Source organism: Takifugu rubripes, chromosome 10 (assembly GCF_901000725.2).
Source record: "Takifugu rubripes chromosome 10, fTakRub1.2, whole genome shotgun sequence".
NCBI lineage: Eukaryota > Metazoa > Chordata > Actinopteri > Tetraodontiformes > Tetraodontidae > Takifugu > Takifugu rubripes.
In genome coordinates this window covers 7,300,803-7,323,734 of record NC_042294.1, presented here as the reverse complement: position 1 = coordinate 7,323,734, position 22,932 = coordinate 7,300,803, and the positions used below count along the sequence as shown (strand labels likewise).

At 44.0% G+C, this 22,932-nt stretch overlaps 2 protein-coding genes across 4 annotated transcripts; one reads left to right on the top strand and one right to left on the bottom strand.

Annotated features, from left to right (window-relative positions):
• Positions 1-11,983: 11,983 nt before the first annotated feature.
• zic4 (zic family member 4) lies at positions 11,984-18,001 on the bottom strand. 2 transcript variants are annotated; one of them, XM_003968021.2, is made up of 3 exons: positions 15,568-18,001; positions 14,830-15,459; positions 11,984-13,177 (listed from the first exon to the last, which is right to left on the bottom strand). In XM_003968021.2, the coding sequence occupies exons 1-3, from the start codon at positions 15,992-15,994 to the stop codon at positions 12,738-12,740; spliced, it is 1,497 nt and encodes a 498-aa protein (XP_003968070.1). In that variant the 5' UTR covers positions 15,995-18,001; the 3' UTR covers positions 11,984-12,737. The 2 variants fall into 2 exon arrangements, with proteins under 2 accessions (XP_003968070.1, XP_029698638.1); XM_029842778.1 differs by having other exon boundaries at positions 14,830-18,001.
• A 1,253-nt stretch (positions 18,002-19,254) lies between these two features.
• Positions 19,255-22,502, top strand: zic1 (zic family member 1 (odd-paired homolog, Drosophila)). 2 transcript variants are annotated; one of them, XM_029842779.1, is made up of 3 exons: positions 19,255-20,484; positions 20,838-21,001; positions 21,396-22,502. In XM_029842779.1, the coding sequence occupies exons 1-3, from the start codon at positions 19,521-19,523 to the stop codon at positions 21,594-21,596; spliced, it is 1,329 nt and encodes a 442-aa protein (XP_029698639.1). In that variant the 5' UTR covers positions 19,255-19,520; the 3' UTR covers positions 21,597-22,502. The 2 variants fall into 2 exon arrangements, with proteins under 2 accessions (XP_029698639.1, XP_003968069.1); XM_003968020.3 differs by having other exon boundaries at positions 19,259-20,484; positions 21,399-22,502.
• Positions 22,503-22,932: the final 430 nt, after the last annotated feature.

The following is a 22,932-nucleotide window of genomic DNA, read 5'->3' as shown; positions in this document are numbered from 1 at the left end:
GCTGGTCAGCAACCCCTGCTTACACCTGCCATAAAACTTAAAAGCAACAGTCTCATCTCCCGTCTTTGAAGTGTTCAAAGCGTGGCTTGGTGACCTTTGTGGAGACTTTGGCCGCAACACATGTTTTGCACCCATGTATAAACGCCGGCCTCTTGGCAGACAAGGCAGGATTGTTTACCTACATGTGCAAAATGTAAGGGCCAATGCATGGCAGCCATGCATGGAGCCTCCAGTCCCACATGTCAAGTTCCCTGTGGTGGGAAACAGAAGTTGAGCAGGACACTGCTTTCAGTCTTCATGTCCAGCCACCATGTGTTCAGCATTACTGTGTGTGTGTGTGTGTGTGTGTGTGTGTGTGTGTGTGTGTGTGTGTGTGTGTGTGTGTGTGTGTGTGTGTGTGTCTGATCACAAAGTCGCTGGTTTTGGAGGTTTTTCAGTTATTTCCCGTGCAACAAATCTTTCAGTGCTGCTGGTACGTTCAGTAAAATATCCAAATCATTTCCCCTTATTGGTCAACACAATACAATTCAAAATAAAATAGCAATGGAACAAAAGGGAGGACTTTGAATATGAGACACATGTGCAGGTATTTTATAGTTAAAATTTATGAACAAAATAGTAAACAGCATTTTGATTGAGGGAAAATATCGAAAGTTTGTGTTTTATGGGAAACAAGCGTGGAACATCGGAGCATAGATGGGTTGATTACCCAGCTGGCCTCTTTATAAAGGAACATTGTGCAAATAACAGCTGGTAATCTAAATATATTCAAGACCTTTGATTCAAATTTATGAAATGTGTGACGTGTTCTCCACTGACATTTCTCCTGGTTTCCTGCCATAACTAGGTTCTGTTGGCATCTCAACGCTGGACACATTTACAACTCTATCCGTGTTTACTGTGCACGTGTCAGGCTCTTAACTCTTCCTATCGCACAGATAGCGCGGCAGCGATGAGGGCACATTATAAATAGCTCGCTGTTTTACAAGGCTTTAAATATTTGACAACAGTAATCTCATATTTACACAAGATGGTGGTCGACTGTAAATGTCAAACCGAGCGTGCTGATATATAGCCAACATTGGGGTTTACATGTTTCCCGTGCTAAAGCGTCTGAATGACAAGCCTGAATATGATGTCATTATAAAACAAGAGACTTTAAAAGTGTGTGAACCCTCACAGCGTGTGCACTGATTTAAAATAGCCCACGGTTAAATCAAGAATAACCTGGCAGCAAAATATAGGCTCCCCTTTTATTTACACAATGTGTGCGAGGCCTGCTGTGCCTGGAGTGTGAGCACACTCACAGAGAATGTCGATCACGCGCACTTAGAACGAGCTGGAAACACAATCAGGTGACAAATCCGCCTGATTTCAATGTTCCACAATCAGAGACTTGGCCACACTGACATCAGCGGCGTTCTCGGTCGGTGGAGCCGGCCGTTCGCTAACTATAGCCTGAGAAATCCCGAGTGTGTTGCTTTAGGCCTCGGGGCGGTGCCAACGCAAATGTTCACAGGGATGAAATGCTGTGACTACATGGTGGCTGCACTGTGACCTTTGGAATGTGCCTTCAAAGGGGATTCTCAGGCGGAGTGAATTTCTCTGCAGCACCACATTGCCGGTTCTAGTGGAGCAATAAGCCCGATCTGCACTTCCTGTCCCACCGCAACGCCTGCAACGCAACAACCAGCAGAGACATTTTCTGTAAAATGCAAGATGCGTTCACACGTGACGATCCGGACAGGAAGTGGAAGCAACATGAGCCCAGAATGCCAGGTTAGAGCACATAAGACGGCAGGAGCAACATTAAAACAGTATGAGGGAGAAGCTGTCAAGTGCGCCTGTCAACACCTCTATTTCAGCAGACGCCACAGACCCTTTAAACCTCGATGGGTATAAATCAGGAGGCCATTTTGAAACGCGTAGGTCATATTCAATCCCCGTTGAAAGTGTGTGTATTTCCACATAAACCCTGCCAGCATGGGACTCCCCCGAGGGCAGACCGGCCTGCCATTCCCATGTCTGCCTGGCAACAGTTTCATATCTGATTCGTCTCATTGTCGGCCATAAACAAACAATTGGCTTTAAATTAGGTTCAAATGTTCTATTTGACTGTTGTTTTGTGCTGAATTTTTAATGGGTGATTATATTTTAAAGGCTTAATTTGCACATTTAATATTTTAGAAATTTCTGCATGAATATGAATTTGAACATCATTTTATTTTTACTTAAATTCCAAATCAGCAATTTGCACAAATTTCTCAGTAAAAACAAATTATTAGCGATTGGAAAATGGTGAAATCTAATGACAGTAATCAACTACTACAACAAATATTTGTATTTGTGCAACCGACAACAGAAACCTTTCATTGCATGTTGATCATTGTTATTTTTATTCATTTATTTTCTGGTTAAACCATTAGGCTTCAAGACAGTTACACATTAATAAATGTAAAACCTTGGAAGACCCTCCCAGTCAAAAACTGGGTTTCCTAAATGCCCAAAATAAAATTGAATTGAAAAAAAAAAATTGAAACATGAATGCAACACTTTAAAAAGCTGATATTCCACCAATCAGCAGCTTCCAAGTCTTAAAACGACACCGACTAGAATTAAGGGCACTGTCTTTTGCTGCAGTTTAGATTGAGCTTGCGTGACTTTACTTGTCCATCCACTCCAGAGGAAATCAAGCACAACAACAAAACTTCCGTTCTCTCCCTAAAGCTCCCGAACCTCTTTCAGGGATGTCCAGCCCCTTCATTCCTTTCACTCCAATGGGACTCTACGGAGAGCCTTTGTGCTCCTCAGATCAGACTGTGTCCACTACTCCCACTCCTTTCAATGGTGAGCTGGAGGACTGCTCAGGGCTGCAGCGACAGTGTTACCCATGCAAGCAGAACATCCCTCTCTTTTTGTGCAGTGGGTTGGTGAGGGGGCAGCGGGGAAGGATGCGGTCAGTCTGCTCCGGGATAAAAGAGGGGCCGGGCAGCTGCCTTTGGCACAACAAAGGGACTAGTCTCCTGTTTACTTTGGTCTTGTTTCTCGGACGCCTGTGTGACAGGGAAGGGCGTAAATGCGCATAAGGCCTCCGAATTGAGACGTTTCAGCCATAACCAGCTCGTGAAAAAGGTTTAATATGACTTTAATTATATTGCTCGTGGCTGATGGTGCTTGTAAATCAAGCAACGACGCGTCTTCATTAAAGATGCTAGAGATCTTTGCCTGCTGATCCCGTAACGCCGCACAATGAACATTAAAGAATTCCCTTTGAGCGTGAGTAGATTTAGTGGTGCACGAAATGGTTGAGTTCGCTACGGCCCTGCACCTTCAGAGAAAGAGACAGCCTGCGGACACATGGTTCCCCAACACTCACAAGTCAACAACTTTTTTTCTTCCTTTACGCAAAAAAAAGGCTTCTTAAACCGAGCCTTTGATCCCTTTGACCCACCCTCCGTCTCATCAGACAGATCTGTTATGGGCTAAAATTCCTTGCTTTTCCATAGAAACCTGTCCTCTCCGCGGAGATATTGATGTTTTTTTCCTCGCGGGGGTTATGATATGGTGAATCAGAATTTCAAAGCGCGGGGACAATGCTCCTATTGTGCGTTTTTTTGGTGTGTGTGTTCCTCCGTCGGGTTTTGTCTCCGTGTTCAAATCCTCATTTCTCAGATGAATACCAATATTTATTCTGCCGGGGTCGGAGCTCCAGCCACATCAGATGCTTTACCACTAGGACAGTCTTTGTTGGAGCAGCAGGTTGCAGCGGTCGAGGCGCTCAGATCTTGCAGAACTCAGGGGGAAAGAATTGTACTTAGACTCCCTTTGTCAAAGAATAGTTTGTGGAAATGGATTTTCTTTTTTCTTTTTTTTAATTTTCTTTTTGCAAATATAGACACTCATCACAGAAATGTTATAATGGCTTGACAAAACGGAGTTGGCCAAAGTTGAAAGCTGTAAAATTCTGTAGGTGTAAAAAGTTATAAAAAGCTGTAAAAAGTTGCGTTATTAAATAGCCACCCAGGCCTCCTCTCAGACTCTCTCCTCTCCCTCTGACATGTCTGATAGACCGCACTTTCTTTCTGCTTTGTGGCCCAATCATCCCAACAATGTAAATCTCAGGGACACTAATGTCAGAGGCCTTTTGATCGGCAGACAGAAAAGGACAAAGTTATGGCGAGAAAGAGATGACAAGGTCTCCTTTTTCCCGCCCCCAGAGCCTCACTTTTTAAAAGCAGAGACAGAGTAATTGATTGCCCGTCAAGAAATGAGGAATTATACTCCATCCACTGTCATCCACCGTGGAAAATAATGATTTTAGCTGGCCAGATGCTGAGAGAGCTGTGCATTCTTCGACTGTATGAGCAAAAAGAAACGCTTTTTGTGCAGAGGATCTAACAACTTCATCTGCCGTTTCCGCCGGTCTGCCCAAAGGATCCTGTAATCACTGAGCAAGGAGGGAATAGCAAGTGAAAATATGACTCAGAAGGTGTCAGCCAAGACTCAATTTGCAGCTCGTTGTGTGAGCTAAATGATAGGCGCTGGAAATTCCGCACAGTGTCTTTGCGCCCTGAAAGCCGCCAAGAGTCCAAAATTTAAATCTGCACAAGATGATTAATTACAATAATCCGGGAAGCTTGTTTTCACTTCTGATGGAACCCAGAGAAGTGAGCCATGCGAAGAGTGCAATAGCTGCTCTTAGGGGCTGACACTTGTTCCCGACACATGTGTTAAAGGGATTTTCTTTGTTTTTTAGGGTTATTCAATCACAACGAAAAGTATTTGTGGCATAAAAGTTAGAAATAATCACCTAATAGTTATATATTTCATTTAACCCGTGTTTACCTCATCACATTTCAACTAGAATTTAAATACAGGTAGAAACCTCTGAATAGAAACGCCTCAAACACTCACAAGTGTAATTATCAACATTTTTGTGATGAACAGAGACGTCCCTGCTAAGCAGCGAGCAACCACAATCACTCCCCCTGTCAGAATCAGCGCTCCCTCTTTAACAGTTATTTCTATCGCTCCCAAGCAACTTTCCCGCAGTTTAGTGCGCCAGTGCTGCTCCCGTAACTGCGGCGCACAAATAAAAGACACTGTGAAAACTGACATCCAGAGTGTTATAACCTGTCAAAAGCCAGTTGGCAACCGGCTCGGGCGCGTTTTTTCCCTGATAGCACGCTCTACGATAAAAATAACTGCCTGAATATAAAGCATATCTGTGCGCAGTCGTTACTTTTTCAAAATACCATTACCTTTCCTCTTCATCAATTATTTTGTGATTTGGTAGCCCCAGCGGTTCTTTAGTATTCTCTCAAATATGTGGATTTATTAACGTAATTGGGAAGCCACTGCATTCTTTCTGCTGCTGTTTCCGTATCTCAGCTGTTATCATTACGCTTATAAGCCACCCTGTTGACTTTTTTCACTTCAGGATAGAGTGAAATGATGTTTATTTACTTATTAATCCGATCGATTTTCGTGATTTAGCTGTGTTATGGGCCTCGTGCGTCCTTTGCGTCACATCACTGCGCTCTGCGGCGCTTGTTTGCAGTCAAGTCTCCCCAGAACAATGACAGTAACCTGAAAGAATCCCACCTTCGCAAGCGCCGCTGACTCTCATGTGTGCACCCAGCAGAGACTTGGGCACATCTCCTCGCTGACACGAGTGGTGACAAGTCAATCCCTGCGCGTCGCGACGCGTCATCCCGGAACGGTTTTAAATCTGCTCAGACCCACACGAGGAATCTCACACCCGTTTCAGGGAGATTCGGACAATTTCGTAAAGATTTCTGTCCACTGTTCTGTTCATTTCACACCAGCCCCCTTTAAACCCCTTCCCCCGCGCTACCCCCTCCAAAAAAAGTTTCCAAACACCTATGCGCCATGGCCTCCTCTCCCATCCGTCTGACAGCCAGGCGCTGAATGGAACGTGTCACGGCAGCGCATGTCCACGCACAAAAGACAATTGTGATTTAGACAAACATTGAGTGGAGGGGAGGGAAACATAAAGGCAAAGGTCAAGTCCTCTCTCGGTTCAAGTGCGCCCCGATTCACCTAAAACACAAAGACTGAGCTACCTCCGCTCCTGCAGGGGAGGTGGTCGGAGCCGCTTCGTGATGCTGAAGATTCCTAAAAGGAAGCCCCTCACACGTTCTCATACAAACAGAAAGTCATGACAGAAATATCATAAACAAATGATTGTTATAAATTGTCAACTCTCCCAAAATACGTTTTTTGTGGACACAATTTGGCAGTGGTTCCTTCGTGTTTTTTCCCCGTATTGTTATTGCAAGTTCAATTATTTCTAGAACAGAAGGATTAGCAGAATAAGTAGTGTTAATTGCGCGGCAGGTATAACGAGCAGGTCTAATCCTTCTTCCCCCCTCTTTGTATTGAGTTTTTGTGGACTTAATGAGTGGCAGGTAGGGCTGCTTCCTGCTTTCTCACATGCTCAAATAGGCCTCTCGCTGCTTGCAGTCCTGGACCCTGACTGCGTACAGGAAACAATTGATTTTGAGCATAAAGTTAATTATACCTAGAAATTAGACAGCCTTAACGTCGGGTAAGAACTCGGAGGTTGATGTTCTGACAGCCCTTAACACACTTTCACATATCATTCATGTAGCCCCGTGTGAAATAACGTTGGGGGGGGGGGGGGGGGGGGGGGGGGGGGGGGGGTTCTTGGCTCGTTTGTTTCTCCAATGATCTTTTGTTTCTTAATATGGAAAAATAAAAATAGCTCTTCCTGAAGAGGATTGAATCCTGTTTTTAATTGAAATGCTTCAGGTAAAAAAAGCTCACTTTTGCGGTGCTGTGAGCAGTTTCCTAGGCTACAGTATTATGAAAATAGCCTTAGCTCAGAGAATGTCACAGTAGTCGACTTATTATTAAAACCGTGGAAAAAAATCTTGGTTAATCCGCTTTAAAAAAAAAAAAAAAGACAACTCAAGAACACGAATATGTAGGTTCAACGATATTATACGATATAATTATATTTCTGGTCTATAAATAACCTCTCAAATTGGAAAGTTTCACCGACAATTATTGCCTGAAATGCATTATTAGTAAATCACTGCTGCTGCCTGACGTGAACAGTATTTCTCTGACAGATAAAGACCCACTGACCCCTCAGAGTGAGGGACTTTAGCCTACATATGGTTTACGCGTCAAACTGAAATTGCCAGCTGCTGAAAGGGTTTTCTTTAATTCTATTACCGGACGCGGCTTCGCTTTGTTTCAGTACCGCCGCATCAAAATGATTGACAAAGTAATAAATGCGTCATGCTGCTGCATCTGATTATGGCGCTGCATTTGCATTGGACATCGAGAGGAATATGACAACCTTGACACGGCGGGGATTTGCTCTGTCAAATAAACACGTCTCCAAGGATCTATATTGTTGCCGCGACAATAGATCCCGTTCATTGAATTTCAAAGTATTCCAAGTTGCTGTATCGCGGTTATTTCCACTCTTGTATTTTCATGAGGGGGGTGTGGAGCAGCATTTTCAGAATTTGGGGCTAAATAAAGGAAAAATAAACAACACTAACAGATTAGGGGAAAAAGCTGACCTCGGCCAAATGAAATCACAACACAATGTTCGAGCCATTAATATTTCCAGCTATCCATATTCTCTTTCTTGTCTATTTTCTTTGGATGCAACTCAAGTTTTTTGCTAACAAAAATCTATATAATCGATTAAAACATTTACGCGTTGCACACATGTGCGTAAAATTCGTAGAGTCCCTATTTAAATGTTTCCTTTTCGATAATTACCGCATGTTTCTGGGCTATTTTTGTGCAATTTTGTGCTGCTGTACATTTCTCTTCGTTAAAATAAAAAAACCCAGAAGCATTTAACACTTTTATACAGGCTGCTGGATTATAGATGGAGGCCATTTATACCCCACGGCGTGCCCACCTCCAGCAGGTGATCCCGATGTCGTAACGTGTCAGCGGTGGCCTGACACAAGTACAATAATAGTTAATAGAGCGTGATAGACAGAATGGTATTAAACCTAACAAAGATGTGTCAAAAGCAAAAGTCGATGTCTTCATTAGTTTCATCTCCAAGGACCGTCGAACATTTCATTAGTTTATAATTTATGAATGTTTGACAAATATTAAAGAGTATGTAAATATGAGAGGCGTAATGTGTTTCCTGCGGGAGGTGGCGAAATGACCCAAAGTCTTCGATACTTGCTGGAATGATCCCATGCATTATGGTTCTTCTCAAACTGTGCATTTGCCTGTCTGTTTGGAACATATTTCCCCATCTGACGTGTGAAATAGTGCAGATAAACCAATGATTCATAAGACTGCCAGCATTTGCATCCCGTAATACTGTGTTATTTTGATATATGATGATATACTGTCACTTTTATTGAGCGCATAAACGCACTTTTGCCATTATGACACTGGCTAAATCAGTGGGAGGGTTTTTTTTTTTCGTTTTCTTTTTTTTTTGTCCTAAACGGTTCATTTGCTTGTTTGTGAGCCACATTCGCCTTTTCTTTCTTTCTTTCATTAATTTATTTTCTTTTTGGTTCTTTTTTTTGCGGGATGGCTATCTCAACTTTTCTTTTTTAAAGAAAAATTAAATGTAAGGCCTGCAAAAGTTGAACATTTGTGAGACAGATTTGTGGGGTAATACAACATAAAACCAATCCGTTTTTTAAACGACGCATGACCTCCATCAGCATCCATACTGGTTTTGCCATCTTTAATCACTTCCAGTTTACTTTTGTCTAGAAGCCCTATAAGCAGGAGGAACAGTCGCGTGCCATCAAATTACTGTTTGTACTATAGTGAAGCGTAAAACATTGACCCCAGAGCCCTCCTATTCAAAATCCGATTCCAACAATATTTTCATCCATATGTTTGCAGCAACAAGTCCTCCCGTCTAGATCACCGCTGAAAAAAGTCGTCGCGGCTGCGGCTCTTCAGCTGAGACTGCAAAATCAAGTGAGAGAGGGAGATCTGGGATCAAAAGAGACGAAATAAGCGGCTCCCTGATTCATTCATGCAGCTGCATTGAGCCCAAGGCCAACAGGCGTATCACACGCTGAAAGGGAGCTGCTATTCAGAGTGCAGGTGTGAAGTATGTGACACATTCTGTCGTATAATATGGAGGTTGTTAGAAAACCGTGTTCGGGTCTATAGGCTGCCGGGGGGGGCTGATTCGCGTTGGAGGGTGTCCGCTCGTCTGTGGAAGTGAAATAACTTCGTTTCCTGAACTCTCGCCGATGACGGTAATCCTAAAATCCAAGTTGGGGTGGAGAGTGGGGGGTCTCATTGACGCATTCTGGGGGCTACTTGCTGCCGACAAGGACAAATCAAGTATCAAACTGGGTGATAGTTTTAAATTGGCATAAATCGCGACACCTCTAGTCTTTCGTTCCAACCTTGAAGGTTTCTGAGATGAAATTCTAAATGTTTTAATCATCTCCAGTTTGCCATTCGTTTGAAAAAAATAGAAGAAAAAAAGTGTAATGTTCATTTAAGTTCTCTTTAATACGCAAGGCACGCTAATAAAACAGAAAAATAGTTGTAACTTTTAATCTTCTGGGTGTTAATATGAGGGCTATTTCCACTTTAGTGAAGCCTGAATGCATCATTATAAACCAGCGTTCGCAGTTCACCATTAACAGCTCTGCCTTTCCGGTTTGGTCCTGGCGGCTCCAATGCACCTGTCCCTCCGTCTTCCTCTTTATTTTCAGTGCCAATTCTTCGGCCACTTCAGTCCTGATAATTATGACCTGGTTGGTGTTTGAGGTGCTGATGGTGGTGGTGGTGGTGGAGCGTGGGGTGGGCGTGGAGGAGAGCGGGGGGAGGTTGGGTGAAGAAGAAGACCAAGAAGTAGAGGGGGTGGGGGTGAGGCTTTTACTCCGAGACTGCTAATCCCCCTATTAAAAGGGTTTTGTTCAATAATGCCGGACAGTTTCCGGAAGTAGGATTAACGCCTCCTTTATTTTACAAAGAAATGATATTTCACACTCAAGCGAGCCTTATAGTCTGGAGCAGAGGCGGTGAGAGGGCCCTGGAAGACATGAAAATGGTTTCATTTTCTTTTTTGTTGCGTTTTGGTACCCACCCCCCACCCCTCCTTCTGCCACCCCTCTTTTAATTCTAATTTTAATTTGAAAGACGCGTCTTTTTCGAATAATATAATCTGTAAAATAATCAGGCGTGGTGTATCTTTTAGTAGGGGAAAAACATTTTTACGCACACACACACACACACGAGTATACACACACACACACACAGACACACAAACAGGCACACACCTGTTCTTGATTCTTGACCCCGGGGATGATATCAGATTGTTGCTTGTCACTCAGCCGAAGTTAGGGAAGCCCTGATGATTGCACCCAACAGGATCACTTGTTCAAACTCAGCCGTTCCAGAATCTTCGCGGCAGGATTTTCACTGTTCAAATTAAAGCAATCAGGTTCCTGTAACCCAAAAACCTTATATCTCGTCCTCGGAGTTTCAGGCTTGTCGGAGTGTTCTTTTAAACAAGCCTGCCTCCCCGACTCCGTGTCTTTGGACAGTCATAAATTACTCCCTAAAGGTCACGGCCCTCGTGCACAGAGCACACGCACGCTAGTTTTATTCCACTAAATAAATCCAGGATCATTTCTCTTTGATCTGTCTGCAGCAAAGAACCAATTCAGAAATATTTTGGCTTAAAAAAATGATTTGCCGCTGATGTTTTAACTCCCGCCTGTCTCCTTCCGCGGAAAAGGCTCCTTTAAGCGTTGCCTATCCTTCACCTTCAGCACTGAATGTAAAATCTTTTTTTTCTCTTTTTTTTACGCGACCCAGTTAGTTCTTGTCCATTTTGACTAGTGGAACTAAAAGCTTTAGACGGCCCAATAGAAGGGAGCCCAATAGAGAGGAGCCCAACAAATCGGTAACAAAAGGCTTTCCGTGTCATCAACGTCGTTCAGACGACCTAGAAGAATCCCTCTGATATCAACTTTCACTTCAAAGACTCGCGCTTTCAATTGAGATCCAACTATCTTGTTTTCTTCGCCCCCCTCTACTTTGTTTTCTGCCTTTACGCACGAGGGCTGGTGGCAAAAGAGGCATCATCTTCTTCTGTTTGCTTGCTTTAGTGTTTATTCACCCCATTCAGGCGGTTCTGTGCTGCAGAACAAACTGTCGCGCACTTAACCAAACTCTATATTGGGACAGCCGTGCGCGATTCCACTTGTGCCGCTGAACTTTTTTTTTTGGGGGGGGGGGGGGGGGGGGTAAAAAAAAAAAAACTTTTCCCAGCACAACAGAACGTGTGTCTTCATTCTGTTTTCAAGAACTTTTTCAGTCCCAAAAAGAAAAAAAAAATAATTAACTCGTCAATTAAATAATCAAGCTCTTGCGTTTTTACACATTTCATGCACGGAGCTAAAAATATGATTATGCGTAAATATAAGTCTCCATTGACCACTTCGGCCCTCTTGCTTGCAATTCTATTATGTGGGACAACTGAGTTTTGGCGGTGTCTCCTTTGATTGCCGTAAAGTAGGCCCGGAGCAAAAGAATATATTTTTCTCCTTTTATACCAGCCTCGTCTGCAGCATAAAGGACATAGATTACCGTTTCCGACCCCATGGGAAGCAAATATTACATTCTTTAGAGCGGGCTTTTGAGTCCGCGGACTTGGCCCCATATCATTTGAGTTTGACTTGACTATTGCTTTAGAAATCTTAATTCACCATGAGGATTCACCGTCGTGGAAAAAAATGGCTCTTTGTGTGAAATCTACTTTGAAGTCTGGATCGGAATATTTTGGTGCTCCAGCGCGTCAAACCAAGACTTGAAAAACAGTGGAGTTCATTTAAAGTCACAAGGGGGAAAAAACAGTGATTTAGATTTTAAAAATGGTTATACTTTCCTGAAGGACTGGATGATATTAACAAAAAAAATCTTAACACTCGTTTTGAACAAAACACATTTATGTTTAAAAACGTATTTTTAAACTCACATTTATTCGTACAAGATTTATTCAAAATTCTCACAAATTACAAGGCAGTTCGGTTCGCGTTTTGAGTGCCGGTTGATTTAAAATATGTATAAAAAAAACAAACAAAAAACGACAATACAAAACCACAAAAATATTCCAACATATATTTTTCACGGGCGTGTATCAAATACATCGGGATTATTAAACAATTTCATTGTTAACCCATCTTCACAAAAAAAAAATATCTGTAAACATATAACGTTTTTACAAATAATGGCTTACTTACAGAGAGCCTTACAAAACTATCAACATCAACACATCGAAACATGTACAAAATTTACAAATGTACATTTTTTTTTGTCTTGAAACATGCAACTTTGGTTCCTAGTTACAAAAAACGCCGTGAACGCATTGAAAAATAAATTAACAATTCATACGACAAAGACATCGGTTGGATTTGAAAGTCGAATTTATAAAATAAGTTGACACCGACATGGCTACGGCCTGTATTAATGCATCACATAGTGTCACGGATTTACACGACCCTCTCCACGAGTGGAGCAGTTTGCCGTCAGGGCGAGGAGCCAAACAATTCCAACGTCTGAGGTTTGAAAATATAATCTCTTCAACACATTTAAGATGACCACATTCTTTAAAAGAAATCTCTGAGTGTCTGTTTAGTGGCTCATCTGGACAGGCTGTCAACCATTTTTAATGGTTTGGCTCTTCCAAAAACGTGTCCTTTATTCGCTTTTCTAGGTTAAAACGCCTCCCTCGGTTCCAGGTTTCTGTAAGGTGGCTCATCTGATGGGTCCGGTGTAGAGGACCCGCTGGGAGGTGTGTGCGCGCCACTGGCACCTGAGCTGTGGCACACGTACCACTCGCTTAAATTAGCAGGCTGGGAGGCCCCCATCGGCTCCGACAGCACCGAGGAGCCGCCCGGCTCCCGGCCCAGGTCCGAGGAGGGAGACACCAGCGAGGGAGTGGACGATTCGTAGCCCGAACTTGGCGGTGGGGACTTACAGTGAACCTTCATGTGCTTCCTCAGGGAGCTGGGGTGCGTGTAGGACTTGTCACAGCCGCGCACTTTGCAGTTGTAGGGCTTGTCGCTGGTGTGGACGTGGGAGTGCTTTTTCCTGTCGCTGCTGTTGGCGAAGCGTCTGTCGCAGCCGTCAAACTCACATTTGAAGGGCTTCTCACCTGTTCAGAATCAGCCATGCACAAACACATTTTCCTTTAACGTGGCTTGGGAAGGCTTATTTCCCACATTCAAAACATTTATGCTGCAAAAATGTTTTAATTTTCACCATACTGAATCAGAAAAGAGTTTTTTTTTTTCCCTGAAGACAGACCTGCCATGATTCACAGGCTTGTCTAAATAGGATATCTGCACCCCCTACTGTCCTGTCTATACCTGGCCCCTGCATACATGAATGCATACGTCAAAACAGACAAGCTAAAACACATAGGAGGCCTCACAGCAGCCCCTCTTTCTTAAAGTCCCACAAACGCATCACCACTGCTGTCGTGATTACAGATATACCTGATTATGACAAACCAGAAAAAGCAATCTGAATAAATTACACAAAAATCAAACACTGCTGATTTTTTTTTTTACCCCTCTGACTAAAGCTTTGGAGAATATGTTGCCTAATTGCCCTCCACTCTAATTACACTTGCGGGTTGAATATCAATTTTGACCTTCAGCTGTTGGGTTGAGAGAGCCAATCAAGGATATTAGTGTACTACAAGAAGCCGTCGAGGAACAGGCCCCAGGGGCAGCCCCAGTCATAACCACACTTTCGGATAGGTTTTAAACATGAAACCAAAGATCAGGCCCCTCGGGAGTCAACACGCAGAAATAATTTAACAGATTTGTACTTAGGTAATATGAGCAAATTATATGAATAAAACATAGGCTCCAGAAATAGAGCAGGGAGGGTGGCTGACATATATGCAACCACTGGTCGAGGGGGGAAAAAGGGGAACGTATTCATTTACAAGTCGTAGATTTTAAGGCCTTATTTTCTCCTCCTCACTCCTCCACAGAAGGTCACCGAGCCAAACAGGCGAGCAGCCATTTTGGACTGTTTCACTCCTCTTTTTTTCCACTTCTTAGTTTAACCCAGGAGCTGCACAAGTCAGCCATTACAAACACAGTCAGCTCTGGCAACCTGTTGGCGAATTATTTTAGCCGTCTGCACTCGTCTACTTGTTGCTTTTGGCTACAGGCTATCACAGCCCATAAACACGCTCAGGTTTCTTAAATAACTATGTAAAAAGATGCAAAATGCAAAATAAAAATTACTAAACCTTGCCTTATATTATATTATATTATATAACATTACATTGTATTCTATTATATTGTATTAAATTAAATTAAATTATAACTCATTAGAGGTCTTTGTGAGGAAATGAAGATGCACATTTCCACCTTTGCTGATGTCTGACACGCATTGAGTCTGACGTGGGCCCCAGCCTTTGTGCTGTGGTGTAAACAAGAGGCTGAACATTCTGACGCCTGAGTGAGTTGTAGCATATTCCCTGAGCTCAGTCTTTGTCTTTTTATCTTTTCAAGGATAACTTGCAGTGCAGCTCGTAACAAACAGGTGGCTCAGTAGCTGCTGCGGACTGATATAAAAGCAAAAAGGCTTTAATTAGCTTGTTTCTTTGACGGGTTTAAAAACGTTAAACAAAGGTTGATAAAGTGTAGCAAAAACTGATGAAGAAATAAGATAGGGAATTAACAGCTCTTATCCAATAGTCTACGCCTTTTTTCATGCAACCTGTTGACGATATTTTACAGCTTTCGCGCATGTTTTGTTTTCTCTTACGGGTTCACAGTTACTCACCTGTGTGCGTTCTTTTGTGAATCTTTAAATTCTCCGATCTGGCAAACACTTTCCCGCAGCCGGGGAACGGACAGGGAAACGGTTTTTCCCCCGTGTGAACACGGATGTGATTCACAAGTTTGTACTTGGCTTTAAACGGTTTGCCTTCCCTGGGACATTCCTCCCAAAAACAAATGTGATTCGCCTGCTCCGGTCCGCCGACGTGCTCCACCGTCACATGCGTTACAAGTTCGTGCATGGTGCTGTAAGTTTTGGAGCAAAGTTTCTTCGGGGAGTGCTCCGGTTCCAGCCACTTGCAAATGAGCTCTTGCTTTATCGGCTGCCTCATGTAGCGGAAAAAGGCACCGGCTCCGTGGTGGTGGTGGTGGTGGTGCGCGCTGAGATTCATGTTCAGATTCAGGCTACCGTAGCCATGCAAAGGCGAGGAGGAGAACGGATCAGCCCTGGAGCTTGCCACTTGACTCAAGTGATCAGACCTAACGTACATTTCTCCAGGTAGTCCCAACCTTATTTGTCCATTCAACGCTTGGCCACCCGGTGATCCGTTTGGAGGCTGGTCGTGATGGAGTCCGGAGAAGAGGGTATGGTTCCCGGCGTCAGGGTGGTGACCATAGTGTCCGGGATAGCTACCTGTTGTTGAGACAAACATTCCGTGGTGAGAGGCTGGACCAGCAGTCTGGTCAGTCAGTACCGGCATGGTTTGAGCTGTCAGATCTCTCCGGATGAGGAAATCCCTACCTGCGGATAGAGCCTGGGCTGTGTGAGACATAGAATAGGGCACCGACGTCGCCTGAACCGGGCCAAAAGCTCCCGTTTGACTGGAGACCACTTCACTGTGGCCTGCCATATGATGATTGTGGTGGTGGTGATGGTGGTGGGGATAATGATGGGCTGGGCTGATTTTGAGGGCCGCGGAGTGCCCCATGTGTTCTGGCCCGAATGGACTCGGCCCCAGGCGGGGTTCCGCAGTAATCTCCCCAGGGTGCGAGTGAGCCATTGAGTGTGGATGGCTGCTGAACCCCGGGAAGCCTGTCACGCTCTGAGGGGTATGGTGGTGATGATGGTGATGGTGGTGAGCCCCTGCCAAGTCAACTAATCTCAGCGCCGTGTTCCGTTTGGAGAACGTAGGGTCCATCACGGGGCTTCCCAATGCATCCAGGCTCATTACTTCCTAATTTTAGAATAACTTGACAGCAGGCAAAATAATAATGATGATGACAAATATGTTTTAATCGCAATGAAAAAAAAAAGTCTTTACAAAGTTAAGTCTAACTGCAGACTACATGGAATCCCATTCGGTTGAGAGGCAGCAGCAGGACGCTTTGATACTGAATAGAGATTCATGGTAGGCGCTGCAGCCCGTGGAGCTAAACAATCACCCCGCTTTCTAATTGGTCAGAGCTCCGTGATTGACGTCACCAGTGACAGCTTCCAACGTGAAGAAAAATGTCTTAGTGACAGCAAGCGGCCAGCGCGCAGGCGCAGTGCCTCTGGCAACGCTAAAGAAAAATAGTTGTTATGCAAACGTTATGGTGCAATAAAATTCCACAAAAGTTTATCCAGAGAAAATTCACTCGTTTTTTTTCTTTTGTGGCGTCGAACAAAGGCAGCGCGACGATGAAACGGCAATTTCTTCGCTTCGAACGTGCAATTGCACAATAGACTGCCTCGCCAGAGAACGTATATTCTCACTATAAAGGTTATATGGATCATAAATAACGCGCTGATATCTTAATTTTGGCCCGGAACGTTTGAAAGGCAGCTTTACGCACACATTACGCGCAAGTTTAAACGGGGAAGTGGTGACGTGCGTGCAGAAAAACTTCAGCCTAAGCGAGAGGAAAGTCGGCGTGGGTGTAGAAAACAGTCCGGAGTGCAGATATCACGCCGCTGAGCGCTGATATAAATGCTCATATTTACATAATGCGTTGATTTCCTTTCGGTACCCGCCCGTTAACTCCGTGCCTGGTTGAGGATCTGCGTGTGGAGGAAGTGTGAAAAGCTGCGGCCACGTCCTGGAGAAAGGGAAAAAAATGCATTGGAGCGAACCTGTTGTAGTGACCAGGGTTAATTTTGTTTTAGACCCAGGACGGGAGCAGATGAGGGTCAGAGGCGGTGCTGCCGTTACAGTCTTAACTTTAAACTTAAACAACGATGTTGTAAGTATCAGTTACTTCGGTGTTAAAGTATAATAGTTCAACACAATGATTGTTTATTTTTTCCATCCTATTTCCCAGCTTTAAAAGTAATCTGAATCAGAGCAATGTGTGTTTTAAATATAGAGTCAATAAGTGAGTATTTTATTTTATCTCTACGTTTTTAAGCAGCAGAATTTTAGACGTGACGCAAGTGTTTGGCCGAATGTTGCCGTGCACGCATGTGTCTTCACTCATTATGCTAATTTTGATGAATGTCACCGAATATCATAACCAGACAACATTAATTGTTTTGTAATTTACTTACAGTATCCTGATAATCGCTAATAATCCTGTCCAGTTTATTACTTTGTGTGATGTTCTGCTCACTGTGTTGCACTCAGATCACGTTGCCTGGCTCTGGCTTTAATTTCGCACTTGGAAATTATCATTTTTCACTCCTGCTGTGTCTTTTCCTAAAAAATATATTTGGGGGATTGAAAGAGCTTTTTATAATATAACCGGCGCTTGTCACGTTGGACGTAATCATACTTTTCCCAATCCAAAAATATTTGGAGAGAACATTGAGTACATAAATATTTTCTTTTAAATTATCGACAGTGAGATGTTTCAGATAAACTAAAGTTATTAACTCGGTTGGGTGTTTTTTATGTGAGGGACAAAATATGAGGAAGCTCCAGATTTCTTTAAATTGACTTGTCAACATTGCTGCTGTCAGCAACACGTTAGAAATTGTGTCGATACTGTGAGATTTGACGAATCCAAAATATGTTTATTAAATGGCCTTTGGGGTTCACGAGGCTCACAGCTGTAGCTTTCAGAGGCATCACAGAAGCGTAATGCAAAACTTTGAAGTGCTATTTTTGGTGCAACTTGTGCACACTCCTCAAGACAAGCAAGCACGCGAGTTGTATCCCCCCATTTTTTTTAAGAACATTGAAGAGAGGTTTCATAAAACACTGCTGTGGCTGCTGGCTTGGTGCCGTTCACTGTAAACCCCCCCCCCCAAAAAAAAACTTTTTGGAAGCCCCTTTTAACCTCTCCAACACGTCAGGTTTGTGAAAATAAACGCTGATTGACGGTTTGATTAGGATGTCCCTTTTAGATATAAAAGATCTTTCAGTTTAAGGGACTTCTACAAACTTGGATAGAATTGACCAAACTCAAAGGCAACTCTTACCGTTTTCCACCTGTTGAAGCATCCCTTAACATTATGCATTTTGGACCTGTGGACCCCCCTCCCCTACCGTCCTGTCGCGGTGTAAGTCTACTTGTTAAGTTGAGAACAACCAAGCTTTCCCTCTTCCCTCGCATTTCTAGAAAACACACTAGTGGCCAGCAAGATATTTTAAGGGGTTTGCGTGGCACGTCTGTGCGTGTGGCTTTGAACTCCAGTAGCCGGAGGTTCCTGCAGAGAGGGCCGCAAATCCCACTTGATAAATTCGACAACCCACAAGGTTTTTACGCGCTGGTTACGCATCGCCCTTGTGCCAGCAGAACTAAACGTTGATGGCCACAAGCTGCAGCATACCCCCTATGTTAACCACTGGTTCATAGGTTTAACGTGAGTGTTGCTGTTTGTGTGGGTGATGTGAAGGGGGAAATGGGGTGAAAGCACATGTTTTTGAATTTAGAGAGCTGAACATCACACCAATTCCCTCCAAAATAAAGAGCATGGTGTCATGATAACCTGTTTCTGAAGATGCGCGCGTGTGTGCGCGCGCGCGTGATTGAGAGAGAGTGCGTGTGTGTTTGACTGCGTGTCTGTTTCTGTGCACATACGTGTATACAAGTGCGTAATTGTGACCCATGTTAAATTGCAACCAAACTGATTTACTAGATGGATAAAGAGGTAGACCTATAGACAGATAGACCGAAAGACAGATAGACACATAGATAGATAGACAGATAGATAAATAGACCATAGACGGATGGACAGATAGATCCGAGCTCTGGTTGTGCAGCAGCGCGCTAAGCTACCGTTTCTTTTTTACTTTTGTTTTGCTCTTATTCAGCCTTTTAAACAAATTCCCAGTCAGCAATCTCACAATATATCGGATTGATGATGCAAAGAGGCCAATGAAAGTGCGGGCCCTGCGCCGCGGATTGTTATTTGGTGAGTGGATGTTATTGGGCAGAGAGGGGAGCCGCCAATGTGCGCGCAGCTTTCGGGGCCACGTGACCGCCCCCTCCTCTTCCATTCATCAGGGGTGGACTGTGTTGTCTTTTCAATTCATTTATCTGCAGGAATGATTGCGACTATCAGTCTAGAGCTCACCGCCTGACTGAGGAGGTGAAAGTTGCGCCACAGGAAGACAAACCGCAAAAGGCAATATCGCTTGTATACATGCGTGTGCGTCGGATGAGCGGTATAGGGGAATTCCTCGCGTGTTGAAAAGTAAACAGAAAATCGTTGGATTCGAGAGTTTGCTCAGTCGAGTCAGGTCCAAGAGATAGGGAGAGGGGGGAGGAAGAATATCTGTGCACGATTTTGTGATTTCTGCTCTCAGTCGTCTCGGCGAGTCTAGACTGAAGATGCTCTTGGACGCAGGACCGCAGTATCCCACCATAGGAGTCACTACTTTCGGCTCTTCACGGCATCACTCAACAGGCGAAGTCACAGAGAGAGAAGTGGCGTTGGGGATAAATCCGTTCGCAGATGGGATGGGCGCCTTCAAAATAAACCACAGCTCCCACGATATTGGCTCCGGACAGACGGCGTTTTCCTCTCAGGCGCCCGGCTACGCAGCGGCAGCAGCCCTGGGACACCATCATCACCCGACCCACGTTGGTTCTTACTCGACGGCGGCTTTCAACTCCACCAGGGACTTTCTCTTCAGAAATCGGGGATTTGGGGACGCCGCCGGTGCGCAGCACAGTTTGTTCGCGTCCGGAAGTTTCGCAGGGCCACATGGACACTCAGATGCAGCGGGGCACCTGCTGTTCCCGGGGCTCCATGAGCAAGCGGCGAGCCACGCGTCTTCCAATGTGGTTAACAGCCAAATGCGCCTGGGCTTCTCTGGGGACATGTACGGAAGAGCAGACCAGTACGGCCACGTTACGAGCCCACGGTCCGACCATTACGCATCGACCCAGCTACACGGCTACGGCCCCATGAACATGAATATGGCCGCGCACCACGGTGCGGGGGCCTTCTTCCGATACATGAGGCAGCCGATCAAACAAGAGCTCATCTGCAAGTGGGTCGAGCCGGAGCAGCTGTCAAACCCCAAAAAGTCGTGCAACAAAACTTTTAGCACCATGCACGAGCTGGTGACCCATCTCACCGTGGAGCATGTGGGGGGACCGGAACAGACCAACCACATCTGCTTCTGGGAAGAGTGTTCCAGGGAAGGAAAGCCGTTCAAAGCCAAATACAAACTTGTGAATCATATCAGAGTACACACGGGGGAGAAGCCCTTCCCGTGTCCGTTCCCCGGCTGTGGCAAAGTGTTTGCGCGGTCGGAAAATCTAAAAATCCACAAAAGGACACACACCGGTAAGACCTTTTATTGTCAAATCCACGCAGATAATTCCTCCTCTGAAATGCGCGTTTATTTATAGCCGAGGGATTTACTGACTTGTGATTCAGTTGCCAATAGAAGAATATAGTTTGTTCCTGTTTTATAATAAATGTTTTATTATTGCGCCCCACTTTACTGCTAATTAATTAAATTAGGGGCCTTGATGTTTTAATTTAATAAATTTGATTTTTAAATAAATCAATTCACCGAATAAAAATCGAAAGCAAATAATTATTTCCTTTCATCATGAGGCCCAAACGGGGAATTACAAACGATGACGACATTTTCGGTGGAATGAAGCTCATGTTTTTGTGTTTTTGTATTTAAGGTGAGAAGCCCTTTAAGTGCGAGTTCGAGGGCTGCGACAGACGGTTTGCAAACAGCAGTGACCGCAAGAAACACATGCACGTCCACACGTCGGACAAGCCCTATCTGTGCAAAATGTGCGACAAGTCATACACACACCCCAGCTCCCTCCGGAAACACATGAAGGTAAAAGAAAAACGCCTCTCTGATTCTCTTTCTTCCCTGTTTCTTTCTATTATTACGCAATAAAAATCGAATCCTGAGGAAAAAATGCGGGTCATTTAATATTTGATTGAAGAATTAAAAGAATTGTTTTGATAAATCGAATCCGATTTTGGGACAAATCTTTTGTACCGAAAACAGAAAGATATAAGTTAATTTGCTTTGACACTTTCTTTCTTTCCTTTCTTTCAAGCGGCAAACGCGATTAAGATCTTAATGAGAATTGTAATGTTTTCAGTCCGCTTTGTTGGGGAATTTTGCAACCTGCAGAACCGGAAATTGCAAGGTTTTAATCTCATCGTCGCTTGTTTTTATTTATTTACTTATGTTGTTTTGGTTTTTTTTTTTAACTCTATTGAAGGTCCACGAATCCACCAATCCGGGATCGCAGCCGTCCCCGGCCGCCAGTTCAGGGTACGAGTCCTCCACACCCCCCACCATCGTCTCCCCGTCCACAGAGAACCAGAGCAGCAGCTCCATATCACCAGCAGCCACAGCGGTGCACCACACCAGCAGCCACAGCGCGCTGTCGTCGAATTTCAATGAATGGTACGTGTAAATGCTTTTAAACGAGCAACCGCCCCCCCACCCTCCCCAAAAAAAGACTGAAATTTTAAAAAAGAGCGAGAACTGTTTGGACTTTTTAAAGTCAGTCATGAAACATGGACTGGGAAAAAGACAGGAGGCCCGTAAGATCGATTATAAAGGCGAATGCATGGACAGAAAAAGGAGCGAGGACACTGAGTTTAACTTCTCTCCCCCCTTCTATATTTCCCTTTTTTACTCAGAGACTTTCTCGAAAGATATCTCCAAAAAAACGCATGCTTATCTCCGGGCCTGAATTTCTTTTTGTACATATGAGGATTTCACCGATTTCCGGGGCGGGAGGGGAAAAGTGTAATATTTTATTTTGTAAATACTTCTATCACAGTCTAAGGGAATTTGTGAAAATGTGGTCCCTAGATATATGGAAAAACGGAGATGGTTTTAAGATTATCGCGATGGATAGATTTCACTGAAAAGAATGTTATAGTCGTGAACCAAATGTGAATTATTCAGTATTACTCCAGTCTACACGTCGACCTAACCGAATCTTAGTATTAATGTGCTTTTGTAGCCTATCCAGTGCAACCTTTTCGTCCGAGGTCCAGTTTCAGTAGCACCAGTATCATTGTTGTTATTTAATGTCATGTCGATAAATCGTGTAGTGAAAGCCTGAAATTCCGTGTCAATCTGTTTATGTACGTGATAAATATAAAAAAAAAATCTCTGTCAATTGCTTTGTCTAAAAGGAAGTATTATTACATGTAAGTAGCTCAATTTTCCATATTTATCCGCATGTAAAGGACCGGTGACATGTTAGAAATGATCGGTATTTATGGAGAAATGCGCTCGTATGTAAAATTTAGTTTACAGGAAAAAAAATGTTTGGATACATTTCGTACTATATTAAAGCATTAAAAACTACAATAATGCAACGCGTCTAGGGGTCATTGGTCTCATTTGGTGATTTGGGGGGTAATCTCAGCTAAGATGAAGTGTGAAATTCATAAATAATTTAGCAGAAAAATTTAGCTTTGCAGTCAGTGTGTGTGTGTGTGTGTGTGTGTGTGTGTGTGTTTGCGCGCGCCTTTCGGTGCCAAAGGTTAGGTTTTGAACGCGCTGTCACAACTTCCGTGACAGTCAATAATAAGTAGAAGCGACCCCCCCCCCCCCCCCCCCCCCCCCCCCCCACACACACACACACACATACACACACTTTCCTTTCCCCCTCCCCCACTCCGCATCTTCTGTTTATCCAAAATTAACATCCAAACACTTTGCCCCGCAGTAAATGCGCAAATTAAATCGATTAATCACGGCGGTTGTTCCTGAACGTAACACCGGAAGAGTTC

What these genes read in the sequence shown, in the direction of transcription:
- zic4 (XM_029842778.1), bottom strand. Translation starts at nt 15,994, where the DNA reads ATGAGCCTGGATGCATTGGGAAGCCCCGTGATGGACCCTACGTTCTCC. An exon ending in TCACAAAAGAACGCACACAG is followed by an intron (nt 13,178 to 14,829) that starts GTGAGTAACTGT and finishes GATTCTGAACAG; the next exon opens with GTGAGAAGCCCTTCAAATGT.
- zic1 (XM_029842779.1), top strand. Translation starts at nt 19,521, where the DNA reads ATGCTCTTGGACGCAGGACCGCAGTATCCCACCATAGGAGTCACTACT. An exon ending in CCACAAAAGGACACACACCG is followed by an intron (nt 20,485 to 20,837) that starts GTAAGACCTTTT and finishes TTTGTATTTAAG; the next exon opens with GTGAGAAGCCCTTTAAGTGC. An exon ending in CCCTCCGGAAACACATGAAG is followed by an intron (nt 21,002 to 21,395) that starts GTAAAAGAAAAA and finishes TTAACTCTATTG; the next exon opens with AAGGTCCACGAATCCACCAA.